This window comes from Emys orbicularis, chromosome 3, assembly GCF_028017835.1.
Source record: "Emys orbicularis isolate rEmyOrb1 chromosome 3, rEmyOrb1.hap1, whole genome shotgun sequence".
In the NCBI taxonomy this organism is placed as follows: domain Eukaryota; kingdom Metazoa; phylum Chordata; order Testudines; family Emydidae; genus Emys; species Emys orbicularis.
Genome location: NC_088685.1, coordinates 159,154,990 through 159,170,035, shown reverse-complemented (window position 1 = coordinate 159,170,035; position 15,046 = coordinate 159,154,990). Strand labels below are relative to the sequence as shown.

The window sequence follows — 15,046 nt, the reverse complement described above, 5'->3', positions numbered from 1 at the left end:
CCAATTTCACTAAGCAGCATCTCCCATCAGATGCAGATGGTTCTTTGACTTTGCCTCCACATGTGATAATTTTTTGCTTGTTTTTTTTTAAAGCCACAGACTGGGATACACAGAGAAACAGAAGATAAGCATAGTTTACTCAGCCTATTCTCCATGGTACTCCAGATCCACAGTTGGCCATTATTCTTACTGCATACGTCTTTCATATACTGTATTACTGCTTGGGTTCAAAGCTTTCCTCTCCTTGCTATTCTTTTTACCAAGCGTCTCTGTAGGCTGACTTGTCGTTGCTCGCCATCCTTTGTTGTTCTCAGTCTTTAATGATGATTTTTGAGTTAAGAGCTCACTAAAGTGTAGATCATGCTGAATGCAAAAGAGAAAGAGCCAATATGAAAGCGTCCCTTTGAAGTATGCAAAGCACTTTGATTTTTATAACCTTTACCCTCCATTTCTAATTTTTGACTCTAATGGCCTATGCCTTCCTTTGCTATACTGGCTCACATTCCTTCCATCTCTCTCTATAGCAACTGAATTATGGTGGATTCAAGATTAGTATCAGAAATCACTCGAGATGCTATGAATTCATTAGCATTTTCCATCATACTACAAGCTTCGTATGAGCTTAATAGTGTACTTCTGATATCTGAGTCTGAAAAGTGAAGAAAATAAAACCACTCTACTAGTGTGTTTGATCTTTGAAATTTCTGCCAGCCATTCCCAGAAGGAAAAGCAGGGTTTCCACTGAAATGGTGTTGTTTCATTTCTTAAGAGAAAAAAATCTTCATGCAATGGAGGAAACATCAAAAATAAAGAGATCAGTTGGATAGGATACATATATCTTAAGTGTAACTCTGTATAACTATGAAATCGTATTATACTACCACAGACCTGCTTCATTGTATCTCCATCTCTGATAATATAGGTAGGGGTGGCATAGGTGATTCTGTAATTTACACTAGATCGCTTAGGGCCAGATTGCAACTGTAAGTTTCTGGCCATGTTTTAGGATGACAGAAATGAGCGGCCCCAGAGGGAATTCTGAAACACTGTAACTAACTTATTCTAGTCTGCTGGCCAGTACAAAAGGGTGAAGGTAAAGGTACGATGGCTCTGCTTTCCCCAAACAGGCCAAGGAAGGGATGGGTGAAGTTAGCACTGCCAGGAGAGCTAACAAAGCATAATCCCCGTCCTTCCCACTCAGACAGTATCTGACTCATGCCAAGGGGAGCAGATGGGTAAGAGGGGGGAGGACCCTTGTGCCTTCTCACACAGATTTGGCCAGACATAATTTTGCTCTTAGTAATTACTTTTCAGTTTAATTGCCACAAATTTTAACATGCAGCCTGCAGCATTTAGACCTCAAGATAATGCTGTAATTGACAAGTGAGTAGATATTACATTATCACTATTGCTAATCAGGAAGGGACATTCAGCCTCCCACAGCAGTGTACTGATTGAACAAGCCCCATCTTACAAAGCATTATGCAACATAAGGGTGTTGGAGACGGGGTACTGGACATGATCCCAGCTATGAGAGGAGTAGAGGGAAAACTAAAATAAAATAACTTCATTTAAAATTAAAAGCATGAATTTGTGTTGTCAAGCTGCTTTAATGTAATTACATGGCCCCTACCAGAAAAAGTGCAAGGATCATGCAGGTGTCTCCTTAACTAGACATGATCCCTGCATATTCCTTGCATCAGCCATTTGCATCTCTGCCCTTAGTAAATGTGAGAGTGTAAGGGGGAGGAGTGGGGTGGAGCTGTCCATGGACCTGGAGTCTTTCCTTGACCTACAGTGACCTTCGGATGAGGCCTTATCTATCTAGCACTAGAACTATCTTTATAATGCAAGGTAGGCTGGCTCAGGATAGGCCACGGGAGAGGTACTGCCAAGTGCACCTTACTGCTGCAGACCAAAGCAAGCATGCTAGCTGCTCAGGTGCACCTGCAGCTATTGGGCCCCCGTTCTAGTGCTCTTTTGAGTGTTAGGTAAGAATCAACTCGCATAGCACAGGGCAGGATTTGACCCTAATATTGTATATTATTAACAGCTGATGTAACTTATTTGCTATGATATCAATATAGAGTGACATCCATCTAAACAGACTATCCAAAGGACCAAAAAAAAAAAAATTTTATTTCCTAGCAGAAATAGCTCTTTGACTGAAGGCTGAACAAAATTGTATTGGAAACCTTGGGGATGCATTGGGCCCCAATTCAGGAAAGCATGTAAGTACATGCTTAACTGTAAGTCCTATGACCTCAATGGGGCTTAAACGCATGCTTAAGTGCTGTTCTGAACAGGGATGTTGCCTGAATCAGGGACGGAAATGGTTGCTCCAGATAAAGGGAATGAGGCTGCCTGTTCTTGTTGGTCCACAGTGCAAGCTTAATTTTTACTTGAAAAACAGCTCCGTACCATTTCCACATGAGAATGATCAAGCTTACCAGTAAAGATAGTAGAAGAAGGAAAGGAGATAGAAAGCTAGTTTACACCATGCTTCTTTCTGACAGTAACTCAAGGTGTCTGCATTCATGACTGCAGGTGGATCATATGCAAGCTCTGAACTATCCGCTGGGCAATGGAAATACCTGAAAGAGCAAGAGAAAACATCTGGAGTGACACTAATATTCTAAATCCAATTTTTACAGGTTGCAGGTCCTCATGCCCCAGATCACTAGCCCAGAGTCAGGAAGAAATCCCATCTCCTCCCATGACATAGCAATCCACAGTTAGGTTCAGTTTGGAGGTTTTAGATCAGGGGTCGGCAACCTTTGGCATGCAGCTCGCCAGGGTAAGCACCCTGCGGGCCGGGCCGGTTTGTTTACCTGCTGCCTCCACAGGTTTGACTGATCGCGGCTCCCACTGGCTGCGGTTCACCGCTCCAGGCCAATGGGGGGGCGGGAAGCGGCGCGGGCCGAGGGATGTGCTGGCCGCCGCTTCTGCCGCCCACATTGGCCTGGGACGGCGAACCGCAGCCAGTGCGAGCCGCGATCGGTTGAACCTGCGGATGCGGCAGGTAAACAAACTGGCCCGGCCCTCCAGGGTTCTTACCCTGGCGAGCCGCGTGCCAAACGTTGCCAACCCGTTTTAGATCTTCCTCTGAAACATATGGCATTGGCCATTGTTGAAATCTGATACCAATCTAAACAGACTACTCATATATCCCTGTAGCAATTAATTCTTGTGGACTCCCTATGTTCTATTAACTGTTTAGAACAATACATTCCATCCTCCTTATGTGACTGTGACTTACTCTCTAATACGAATATGTTATGAGTGGCAGTCTTGTCTAGTGGTCAGAACAGGTAATCAAGATTCCTGAATTCTAATAGCAGCTACGTCACTGACTAACTGTATGACAACAGGTAATTCTCTCTGAACCAATAAGCACTTCAGTTTATCCATCTGTAAAAAGAATATAATAATACTTGCATATCTCATATGTAGGACCCTACCAAATTCACAGCTGAAAATTGTGTCACAGACCATGAAATCTGGTCTCCCACCGTGAAATCTGGTCTTTTGTGTGCTTTTACCCTATACTATACAGTTTTCACAGGGGAAACCATCATTTCTCAAATTGGGGGTCCTGACCCAAAAGGGGTCGTAGTATTGTCACCCTTACTTCTGCGCTGCCTTCTGAGCTGGGTGGTCGGAAAGCGGCGGCTGTTAGACAGGTGCCCAGTTCTGAAGGCGGTGCCCTGCCAGCAGCAGCATAGAAGTAAGGGTGGCAATACCATAGCATGCCACCCTTACTGCTGCCTTCAGAGCTGAGTGGCCGGAAAGTGGCAGCTGCTGATTGAGGGCCCAACTCTGCAGGCTGCAGTGCAGAAGTAAGTATGGCAATACCGTACCATGCCATCTTTGCTGCTGCTGGCAGCGGCTCTGCCTTCAGAGCTGGGCTCCTGGCCAGCAACTGCTGCTCTCCAGCTGCCCAGCTCTGAAGGCAGTACTGCCGCCAGCAGCAGTGCAGAAATAAGGGTACCAGTACTGGAAACCCCCCCTAGAATAACCTTGTGACCCCCTCACAACCTTTTTGGGTCAGGCCCCTACAATTACAACACCGTGAAAATTCAGATTTAAATAGCTTGTAATCATGACATTTACTATTTTTTAAATCCTATGTGAAATTGACCAAAATGGAACGTAAATTTGGTAGGGCCCTACTCATATGGCATGCATTATATGGCTTAGTTGCATTGTTATATGGCTGAAAAATTTGCCACCAACATAATCTTTGAATGGAAAATGACTTTTCTACACAAGGGAAATTTCCATATTTGTTGAAAATGTTTGGGTTTTCAACAAAAGCTCAAAAAAATGAAGAAAAATGTTGAAGAAAAGACATTGTTTTTGTCTAAATTATTTTGTGAGGAAAAATAATTTCCAGATCAATTCTAGTTAAATGCTTTGAGATCCTTAGATGAAGTATTATTATTACTGTTAAAAATACAGTATAGAAACTAATATATGGAGATTGATGGGATCAGGAACTGATTATATTTACATGTTTATTTAAAAACCCATCCATCCTTTTAAATGATGCAGAGCCAGCACATAGCCAACTTGTGGAACCAGATGTTTAACTTCTCATTAATGCTAACCATGTCCTCTCTCCCTCCTTCCCTTCTAGCATTTGTCACACTCACTCATCTTTGGCCTGGTCTACACTAACCCCCAAATTCGAACTAAGGTACGCAACTTCAGCTACGTGAATAACGTAGCTGAAGTCGACATACCTTAGTTCGAACTTACCGCGGTTCAGACGCGGTCCACACGCGGCAGGCAGGCTCCCCGTCGACTCCGCGGTACTCCTCTCGCCGAGCTGGAGTACCGCAGTCGACGGCGAGCGCTTCCGGGATCGATTTATCGCGTCCAGACCAGACGCGATAAATCGAACACGGAAGTTCGATTGCCAGCTGTCGAACTACCGCGGTAGTGTAGACCTGGCCTTTATATAGACTGCAGATTCTTCAAAAGGGGCCATAGGTGAAATTCTGGCTCCATTGACTTCATTGGGGCTATGATTTCTCCCCACATCTTCCTGTGTCTTTGTACAGCACTTGGCATAATGGACCCTGATCCTTACTGGAGGCATAATAATAAGAGTAATAGCATACATACACAGACATCTCTGCAGATAAAGATCTACTACACTCCCCCCCCCCAGCATGACTATAAACACTCGCCATCCACAAACAACATTTTTGCCTTGCACATTAAATATAATTTTCACACTTGCCAGACACCTGTTCTTGTGACACTTGAGGTGTTCCCCTCTGCGAAAATTGTGCTGGAAATACTATTAGCTTTCATGTGTTCAGTCCCACCAGAGAGAAAGCACATTCACAACTCCATCAAGCTTTTGAGAATTAGATTGTCACTCTAAACTCAGAATAATACACTGTGCCATTCCACTCAAAATTACTACTGAGCTTTTGTAGCAAATACTACGAGAGAGCTCCCACTCTTTAGTTCCAAGCCAAGAAACTCCTAATTATTTTCTTCACTATAACACTGCTCTTCACACTGCTACACAGCAGTTGGTCTCTGCTACATTCTTTAGCCCTCCTGATATAAAGAGACCCAGACAAGATAAAAATCATGTACGTCTTTTAAAATTTTTATGGGAATGTAGTGCTACTGAAAGGTGCTATACTGACAGCACTGGAAATTAAAGTCCCTTAGTTATCCTAAGGACAGATGGAGGACTGATTCTTCGCTAGGGTGCACTGGGGGCTTGGCTACCAGGGAGCTGGCTGCAGTTCCCTGATCCTACATTGTCTGGCTCTAGCGTAAATTAGAGCTGCTGAAGAGAAACTTTACCTTAAGCAACTAATTCTTAATGTCCCTAAGTGACCTTAACCAGTGGAAGATCAGGCATAGAGCAGCTCCACTCCACCACATCCCACTCCTGCAATGCCCCCTCCCTCCCACTGTGATGGGATGGGGGAGGCTGCCTCTGCCAGTTTTATGCTAATGGAAAGCTTGCCTGCAGACAGCTACAGCCAGAATCCGGCCACTCTGCAAAGCCAGAGCAGCACAAAGTGGCTGGAGAAGATCAGAGAATCTGGCCACAAGTAGGGTTGCCAACCCTCCTGTTTTGGCTGGGAGTCTCCTGGAATTGGGCTCGATTGCCTGGAGGCTTCTGAGGCCAATCCAGGAGATTTTAGGGCGCTAAAAGTCTGGTGGCGCAGCGGGGCTAAGGCAGGCTCCTTGGCTCCATGCCCCTCCCGGAAGTGGCCAGCATGTCCCTGCGACTCCTAGGTGGAGACGCAGCCAGGGTGTCTCCACGTGCTGCCCCCACCCTGAGCGCTGACTCCGCAGCTCCCATTGGCCGGGAACGGGGAACTGCGGCCAATGGGATGGGAGGTGCCTACAGGCAGGGGCAGCACGCAGAGCCACCTGGCTGCCCTGAGTGTAGGAGCTGGACATGCTGGTCCCTTCTGGGAGCCACCAGAGATAAGTGCCACCCAGCCGGAGCCCGCACCCTGCACCCTCTGCCGCATCCCGACCCCCATCCCTGAGCCCCCTCCTGCACCCAAATTCCCTCCCAGAGCCCACACCCCAGAACCCCTCCCACACCCCAATCCCCTGCCCTAGCCCCCTCTCGCACCCATACTTCCTCCCAGAGCCTGTACCCCAAACCCTCTCCTGCACCCCAACTCCCTGTCCCAGCCCCGAGCCCCCTCCTGCACCCAAACTCCCTCCCAGAGCCCGCACCCCACACCCCCTCCTGCACTCCAACCCCCTGTCCCAGCCCAGTGAAAGTGAGTGAGAGTGGGGGAGAGTGAGCGACAGAGGGAGGGGGGCTGGAATGAGCAGGGGAGGTGGCCTCAGAGAAGGGGTGGAGCATGGGGTGGGGCCCTGGGGAAGGGGTGGGGCAAGGGTGTTTGGGTTTGTGTGATTAGACAGTTGGCAACCCTAACCACAAATACAGAGAGTGAAAGTGGAAACATCCCTCAGACTCCCCGCATCAATGATCCACAACCCTGATGGAAGGGTTGAGAGGGTAGTTTCATCTCCACACCCATTCAATTCCTAGATAGCAAGCTCTTTCGGGCCAGGACTGCCCTGTGTCTGTATAGTGCCTAGTGCAATGGTTAGTTTCACTGTCATCTTCTAGTCTATTTCATTTCCTAGTTCTCATGCACTACTACGCTGCTGTAGTATTTGTGTTCCAACACTGTATAGGAACAGTTAATTAACTTAATCTAAGATTTTAAAAAAAAAAGATATACTGCTTTCCATAAAAATATTTCTTTTAATATTCAGGTTTGTAGAAACTTTAAAATCCATTCCATCCTCTTCACTGGAACCTGAATGCCTCATGTTTTCCTCTTTCTCCAGATTGACTATTAAAGTTCGAGGCCCTTTCAGCTTAAAAGTATGAACCCACAGCAGAACTGAGTTTCATCTACGTATGCAACTAATGGTACAGAAAAGGAGATTGGAGAAAGAAATCCATCCTTCGTGTTACTGCTGTGTTTTCATTATGCCATATGCATGCATGTTGATTGGGCAAATGAGAGTGACAATAGTCCAGTACATAGAAGACAGCCTTACCTCCAAAAGTGATAGAAAACCAGAGGAACATTCAGCCCCAGGGTTAGCCATTCCTGAGCACACAAGAACATGATGCAGAAAAGGCTATGGATAGAATATTCAGGCAGCACCAGCTAAAGAAAAAAAAAGGCAGAAGAGAACAGGAAATCACCTCTGTGATTTTTATAGTTTAACACAGCTTTTCAGGAGACTAAGCATATGTGCAAGTCTCATCGGTGTATGTGCCTGCCCCGGGTGCATCTTAACTGAGAGGCAATATGGTCTAAAGAAATGAGCACAAGATTGAATGCTGAGTTCTAATCTTGACTCTACTCCAATGACTTATTGCGAGACCCTGGATAAGTCACTTATCCTCTTCTTGCTTCAGTTTCCCCTGTCTGTAAAATGGGGATTATAATACTTGCCTATCTCACTGGGGTGTTCTGAGAATAAATGAGTGAATGGTTACAAAGAGCTATTCAAGTGCTACGTATTATAACTGAACCACTGAAAAGTGGAGATCTAGTACTGAAGTTTCACTTTTGTTTGGGATTTAAAGTGCCCTTGAAAAAAACAGAAGATTGTTTCCAACTATTTTGATTTTCTATAACAGGATTAAATCACTGGGAGACTCATGTATATATTAGAGAGCAGTTTGAGCCAAAATCTTGTGAAAAGGGAACCTTGAAAAGTCTCTCCTTAGTAACAACATGGCTCCAAGTGTCAGTGCTCTTTGGACCCAAGAAGTGGGTCATTTCTCGTGAGAGAGAAACTGGGTGGACATTAGAAATGCTCCCACCATCAATGCTGGTGGAACTGAATAGGTAGCAACAGAGAAATCTAATTTTAAGGAAGAAAGGCTACTGTAGACAAGACCGTAGAGTCCTGTCACTATCTCTACTGCTTTCCTCCTTTCTTAGTTAGTCTTTTTCTCTCATTTTCTCAGGTGCTGTTTTTTACAACCATAAAGATTCACTTGCCGACAGCAATCATTTCTCACCAGGCAGAAACCTTTGTAGGCATCTTGGCTTCATCTCTTGCAGTGTCTTGGAGCCACCTCAGCTAAGGTCAGGTTGCACCACAAAAGGCATTTGGAGTTTGGTTGGTAATAGTTCATCATGGACCCTGTCAACTGCCACAGTGACCCCTCTTTTTAGCTATATCACTGTATTGTAATGGAGCCCAACCTTTTTCTTTTTTTGGAATCTTTTCATCTCACAGTCACAGAACTTTTATTTATCTTTGGTACTTTTGCCATAGCAAGTAACACATTTAGAGACATCTTATCCTGTGCCAGTAGCTTCAATTATAGTACCCTCAAAGCTCTATCTCTTAAGCCAGTGTTTCTCAAACTTTAGTATTGGCGACCCCTTTCACACAGCAAACCTATGAGTGCGACCCCCCTTATAAATTAAAAACACATTTTTTTATATTTAACACTACTATAAATGCTGGAGGTGAAGCAGGGTTTGGAGGTGGAGGCTGACAGCTCGCGACCCCCCCATGTACTAACCTTGCGACTCCCTGAGGGATCATGACCCCCAGTTTGAGAACCCCTGTCCTAGGCAGATGACAAATCATGGCCCAACTATACAGTTTGATTCCAGACTCAGGTAATTTATCACTGCTGCTTTCCCCCCCCCTTTTCAGAATTTGATTTATAGTATAGCGGTAACCTTTCTAGCAAGGAGGATTCATCACAGTCACAAATTGTAGATACAAAGTGCTTAATGGTGAACATATAGCTGGCTAAGCACCCTAGCATTGAAAGTGGGTTACAATTCCCATATACCTGTTCTTAATAGCCTTTTTAGGGTTTTAGTCTTTTAAGTGATCCATTATCGGTAAAATGTACAAAACTGGTAAATCTGGAGGGAAACTGACCTCACTGAGGCTACATGGGCATAAGGCAGGGCAGGATTTGGCCACTGGAGACCAAAGTCCTCTGTTTATCCAGGGATCAGGATTGCCAAGGCCAGTAGCAGTGCAAGTTCCCCCCACCACTTCTCGGAGACTATGTCTGTGAAGAATGTGGGAGACATCTGTATTATTTTAATGAATATTATGTGTACCTCTGTATATTTAATTATCGTTATGCTGTTTGCTACCCAGTTTCAAAAGGTTAACTACTGCAGGAGCTCACCCTCAAGGAGGCAGACAATGGCTGTAGATAACCTACTGACTAGTACTTAAATACAGGTATCAATTCCTTTGAAGTTTTACCTCCACCATGCTCTGATCAATAGGCTGGCTGGTAACCGTGGGCATGGGGGAGGGAAGAGGAAGGAAATCCAATTGGGGGAAATGAAACAAAGAATTGTGGAGGGGTAAAAAAACCTCAGTCCTGAAGCTGAGAGGGACACACAAGGAAGCAGTGAGTGCTGGGGAGCAGACTGATGTTCACTCCCTGAGGCTGAGGAGTCTTGGATAAATTAGACGTAACCTTTAGGTAAGACAAAAGCATGTAGGCTGCTTGTTGTTTTAACCCTTTTCCCCAAATGCTACATTCCTTTAGATGTATATCAATAATATTTTGTTTTGAAGAAGCTGATCTGAGTCAGTGTGTCACCTACTGGTCACAGTCCCCAAAGGTGATCCATGCAGGCAGCCAAACACAGTCAGGCCTGCAGACTAATCATTTTTGGTACACAGAATGTGATAGCCTGGAGACGCGGTGTAAAAGTGGGGTGAGTCAGGGGACTCCGCCCTGAGAGAAGTGAAGGTGCAGGACCCATCATTTGTACCAGGTGCCCTTACAACAATTACAACGTACAATTTAATATAGACAGAAAAAAAATCGCTCATCTCATCATAAATACCTAATCTCCCAGTGCACCAGATAGTGCATACACGCACGTACTCTCCTCCTCAGAACTCTAAGAGAAAAGAGAGCCTTGCAGCAACTCCAGAAGTTTACAGATCTGGGCTCTGCTGGACTATGGCACGGGAAGGTGAGTTTCAGAGTCAGTCTCCCTTTCAAACAATACCCTGCCAGCAGCTCCCTCATTTTTCTAGCAACTTGAACTCCCCCACTGCTGCAGATGAGCTACCTGAGGCAGTCTCTCGGGAAGCTCAATCCCAAACCACTGGGCTTCTTGTTTTCTGTATATATGTTGTTGTTGTTCTCTTTACAAAACATCCCTGGCTTTTTATATAGTTATTTGCCCTTTTGTCATTATTCTATTGCATAGGAATTGATTTTTCTTGTATGTGCCAACACTTATAGCACATTACATCATTTTCATGGGAAATGAATATTCTAACTTGGTCCACTGCTGAATAATGCCATGTTTGAACCAACACAGAAGACAGATTATAGTAATTACAACTGTAAAAGTGTAGTGGTGGCGGAATAAATATTACAAAACCTTCCTTGTTACTAATGGATCCTGCACCTATGGAAAATCACCTATCACAGCCTGTTCACCCAATTATTGCTAAGTCACTCACTTAAGTGCTAAGAATCTGATACTAATTAGAAGCCCTTAGCTCAGAGCTAATGCCCCGGAATATCCCAGTGCAATTGGAAACTCCACAATTTTCCCACTTCTCGAGGAGGACCCACTGCATCCCTGTGAAAGGCTCCCCCTCTCCACATTATTACCTTACACCTCCGATTTCAAAAGCCCTAAATACCAGACACCATTCCTTCTTTCAGAGAATGGCTAGATGGGATTCCCTTCCAAGCCCATCCATGCCATTCTTTATCCAGCTGTTAGGTGACATAAACTATCCCAATCCCTCTGAGCCTGCATCCTCCCTATCATTCCCATCCTGAGGAATAAAAGGGGAAAGGACATGGAACTGGAAGCTAGGTCTCCTTCATGTGACACAAAAACTGTTCACTAGCCAAGTGGAAACAAGTCTGTTTACGTTAAGAGTAGATTGGTCCCTTTCCATCCATATAGCAGCAACAAGCAACTGCAAATGTTTCATATGCATAAAATCAGCCAAAGACCCAAATCTGGGCCTGATGTAATAGGGTGCAACTCCATCAGTGATGATGCATCAGTTTATACCAAGTCTGTGTTTGGCCTAGAGACTCTTTTCCCTTCCACGCCCTGTAACTTCAACTCTTTTTATCCTCCACACTGCAGGAACAGTCAGTGAATGGACAAAATCCAGGTCCCCCCAATCCATCTCCTGTGGGAGTCTGGAAGTGTCTGAAGCACCTCCCCGATGAGGTCTGTGCTGAGAAGTTTGCCATTTTTTTCCACATGATCACTTACTAAAGCTGAGTGGTGGAATTTATCTGCTTTCATGTCAGTGGAAGAAGGGAGGGGGAGCGGAATCCATGGTTTTCAGAGCAGAGAGTTAATTTAATTTCACTTTAGAGTCCATCTTAATAGAGCTCACCCAGTGCGAGCATGGGTTTATTGAGAAATATCAGTTGCCAGATTAAAGCCTTTGTGAGAATAACAACAAGTGATTACCCTATTTAACAGCTATTAAATTGTGCTAATTGCAAGCTACAGACCAAGCTGGAAGAATTCAGTGCAAACTACTGGAAGAAAATGAACTGGATTATACAGAAAAATAGTGGCACTTTGGAAGTGTGTGCGTTGCTCTGCAACAGGCACACATCTGGAACGCATACACTGTAAATGTTTGCTCCCTTTGTCACAGGCACCGAGACGGTTGATGAACTGTGTATAAACACACCACATTGTATATATATTACATTTTAGCTTTTGCAACAATCTCAAATATTTTATTCAAGTGCAAGTTCCCCTCTTGCGACACCCACACCTGTCTGGGTGTCTCTCCAGCCCACCTTAAATGCCATAAGCGTGGGGTGACCATATGTCCTGTTTTGGCCAAGACAGTCCCTTTTTTAAGCCCTGTCCCGACATCCCAATTTTTTGGGCAAAACTGGGCGTTTGTCCCGTTTGCTCTTGCCGACTGATTATCAGTTGGTAAAAGCAAACTGACAAATGCACAGTTTTGCCAAAAAAAGTGGGGTGCGACCCCTCGTGGGCCATGGAGGAATGTCGGGGGGAGCGAGCGGCAACGCTAGCCCCGCGCAGGAGAAAGGGCTCAGGTGAGCAGCTTGGGCCAGGCCAGCACTGCACGGGCAGGCAGCAGGGGGTCTTGGGCCAGCCCCATGCATGCGGTTGAGAGGGTGGCTTTGGGCCAGCCCTGTGCGAGCAGGCAGTGGGGTGGTGGGGCGTGCTCAGGCTGGCCCTGCGGGTGGTGGTGGGGAGAGGGGCCTCACTCCAGCCACGTGAAGTGGGAAAATTTCCTTTGGGAAAATATGGTCACCCTACCCAAGCAACACAGCTTCCACCACTTTCTTTGGGAGGCTGCAAAAAGTGGTTGGCACTAAGAACAGGTTTGACCGAGGCCCCTGGGTTGCATGCTTACGAAGTCCATACTGAGCCCATGACAGGACTTATAGCTTCCCTCCTCCAGCAGAATCCCCAAGAGAGTGCAGGTGACATCAACACCAGCTTTGTTTTCAAGTAATTCAGCAATAGTGACAAAGGCTGGATTGGCAGCCCTGGAGATCGAAGTCCTCTAATTATCTGCAGTATAAGTACATGCCTGGGGAACAGAGGTGCACGCTTCCTTGCACTGCCTCACCAATGTGCCTCAGTCAGGCAGGACCTGGTTATGGGGCGAGAGGATGATTCAATCCCCAAACCCAGCCAGTCTTTGGCCATTTCTCTGAGATTGGCAGCAAGATTGACAATTAGTACCACATCCATTCATTAGGAACTGGGAAACCACCATCTCATTTCACAGACAAGTTCATATTGATGAAAGGGCCTCAGGGATCAGTAAAATGAAGTTCAAACATCTGCATAGTACTGGAAGGGCTCTAAGGCCACATCCCTGGGGTCTGCCTGAGGTTGGCAGTTTCATGAACATCAAGTAACATGCTCACAAGAAAGACACCGACATGTCTCAAGTACAATGAATGTCCACCTGATGAGGCAGAAGCCCAGTGGGAAACTGAGCAGGAGCTGTAACCGCTTTCCAATCCATTTAACAGGAAGAGATGTTAACTCAATCCACTTTACCTATTGTACTTATTTTACTCATTTGCATAGAGCCTCTACTTTGAGGGATTAAGAGTCTGATCCTGACTCCACTTAAACTTGCATTGAACTCAATGGGAAGAGAACCTAAATCTTTTGTTTGGATAATATGCAAACTTTTATTTTCTTCATATCAAACAAATCTGTCAGGTTAGTGATTCAAAGTTTGTCAGTAACTTATACACAGCTCATCAGAGAATCAGGTGTATAATTATGTTCCTGAGAGCTGCTTAGGAGTCTGTTCTCAGGAGGCCATTAGAAGCAGCGTGGTTGCTTATTTTTGGCACAACTTTGTTCCTTTGTTGCTCTATTATCACTGCAAGGAGACATATTTAAAAGAATCCATTCTGGCTTGCTGTGTGAAAAGTATTGGAGGAAGCAGACACAAGAGCAATAGCTCAACGGACCTACGACATTAGCAGTGGGATGATTAACATTGTCTTGAGTTAGAAATGAAGAATATGAGCTGAACACATGAAGAGAGGACCAAGAGGTGAAGCTTTTCACAGGGCCCGATGACAATAGAGATAGCAAGTGTCCCTAGGTCTGGATGCTCATCCAAATTACATGAATTACACATTTGTGCCAGAAACCAGGACTCCCTTCCAGTCATGACAGAGGCATGGAGTAAGGATGCAGATGACAAGGTGAGGCACCGAGGGGACATAGTAGACCAGGAGATGGAGGACATGGAGTGGGTGTGTAGCAGTGCTTCATTTGTGCCAGGGCTGATCCATGGCACCTCTGAACTTGCTGTGTCAGTTATGCAAGTAAAAAAATTGCTTGAGTCCAGCACCTGTTTCATTACAAATTAAGTACTGGTGTGCAGGGCATTGGGGTAGGGCATGCCTGGGTGCAGTTGGCTGGGGTGGGTATGAAGAGGAACAGGGAGAGGGAGTGTCATTTATCCATGTTAAAATGTTGAAACGCTTCAAATTTTGTATGTGTAAAACTTAAAACACAATTTTCAGCATAGATAAAAACTCAAGTTGAGTTGGACCCTACTCCCTGTGAGTGGTCCCAGTGAAGAAAATGGGATTACTCATGGAATAAGATGCTAGTCAGTGAGTAAAGATGAAAGAATGTGGCTCTTGATAAAAAACATATTAAATCACAAGTAGGCTCCCAAAGTGCATTTCTATTAAATAAGATAACAAGAGAGCAAAGCAAAGGTGGCCTGCCCAGTGTAAACAAATGGGAGTGATAGTGAATGAGGAAGGATTATATGCCAGTGTGGAATTAGCTGTATCCCTTAACTCTTCATTTCCAGACTTCCCAGATTTTTGTAATGGTGTCTACGTTTTGTAAAAATTTCAGAACATTGATTCTGGGGTGGTATCTGGATGCCACTGAAACACATTGCCAACTTTAACTATATGAGTTTTTGTGAGCATTGTATAACTTTTACTCTACTATGCCTATAAGGTATAAAATAGGTGTTTTTTAATAAAATA

At 45.0% G+C, this 15,046-nt stretch overlaps 1 protein-coding gene across 2 annotated transcripts in view; it reads right to left on the bottom strand.

The window, feature by feature from the left end:
* Nucleotides 1-335: 335 nt before the first annotated feature.
* Nucleotides 336-15,046, bottom strand: part of CNIH3 (cornichon family AMPA receptor auxiliary protein 3) — a 79,714-nt gene continuing 65,003 nt past the window's right edge. For both annotated transcript variants that reach the window (XM_065401861.1, XM_065401863.1), the window contains 3 exons: nt 7,573-7,685; nt 2,451-2,594; nt 336-363 (listed from right to left, as the gene is read on the bottom strand). In XM_065401861.1, the coding sequence (XP_065257933.1) occupies nt 336-363; nt 2,451-2,594; nt 7,573-7,685 (285 nt within the window). The remainder of the gene's footprint in view (nt 364-2,450; nt 2,595-7,572; nt 7,686-15,046) is intronic.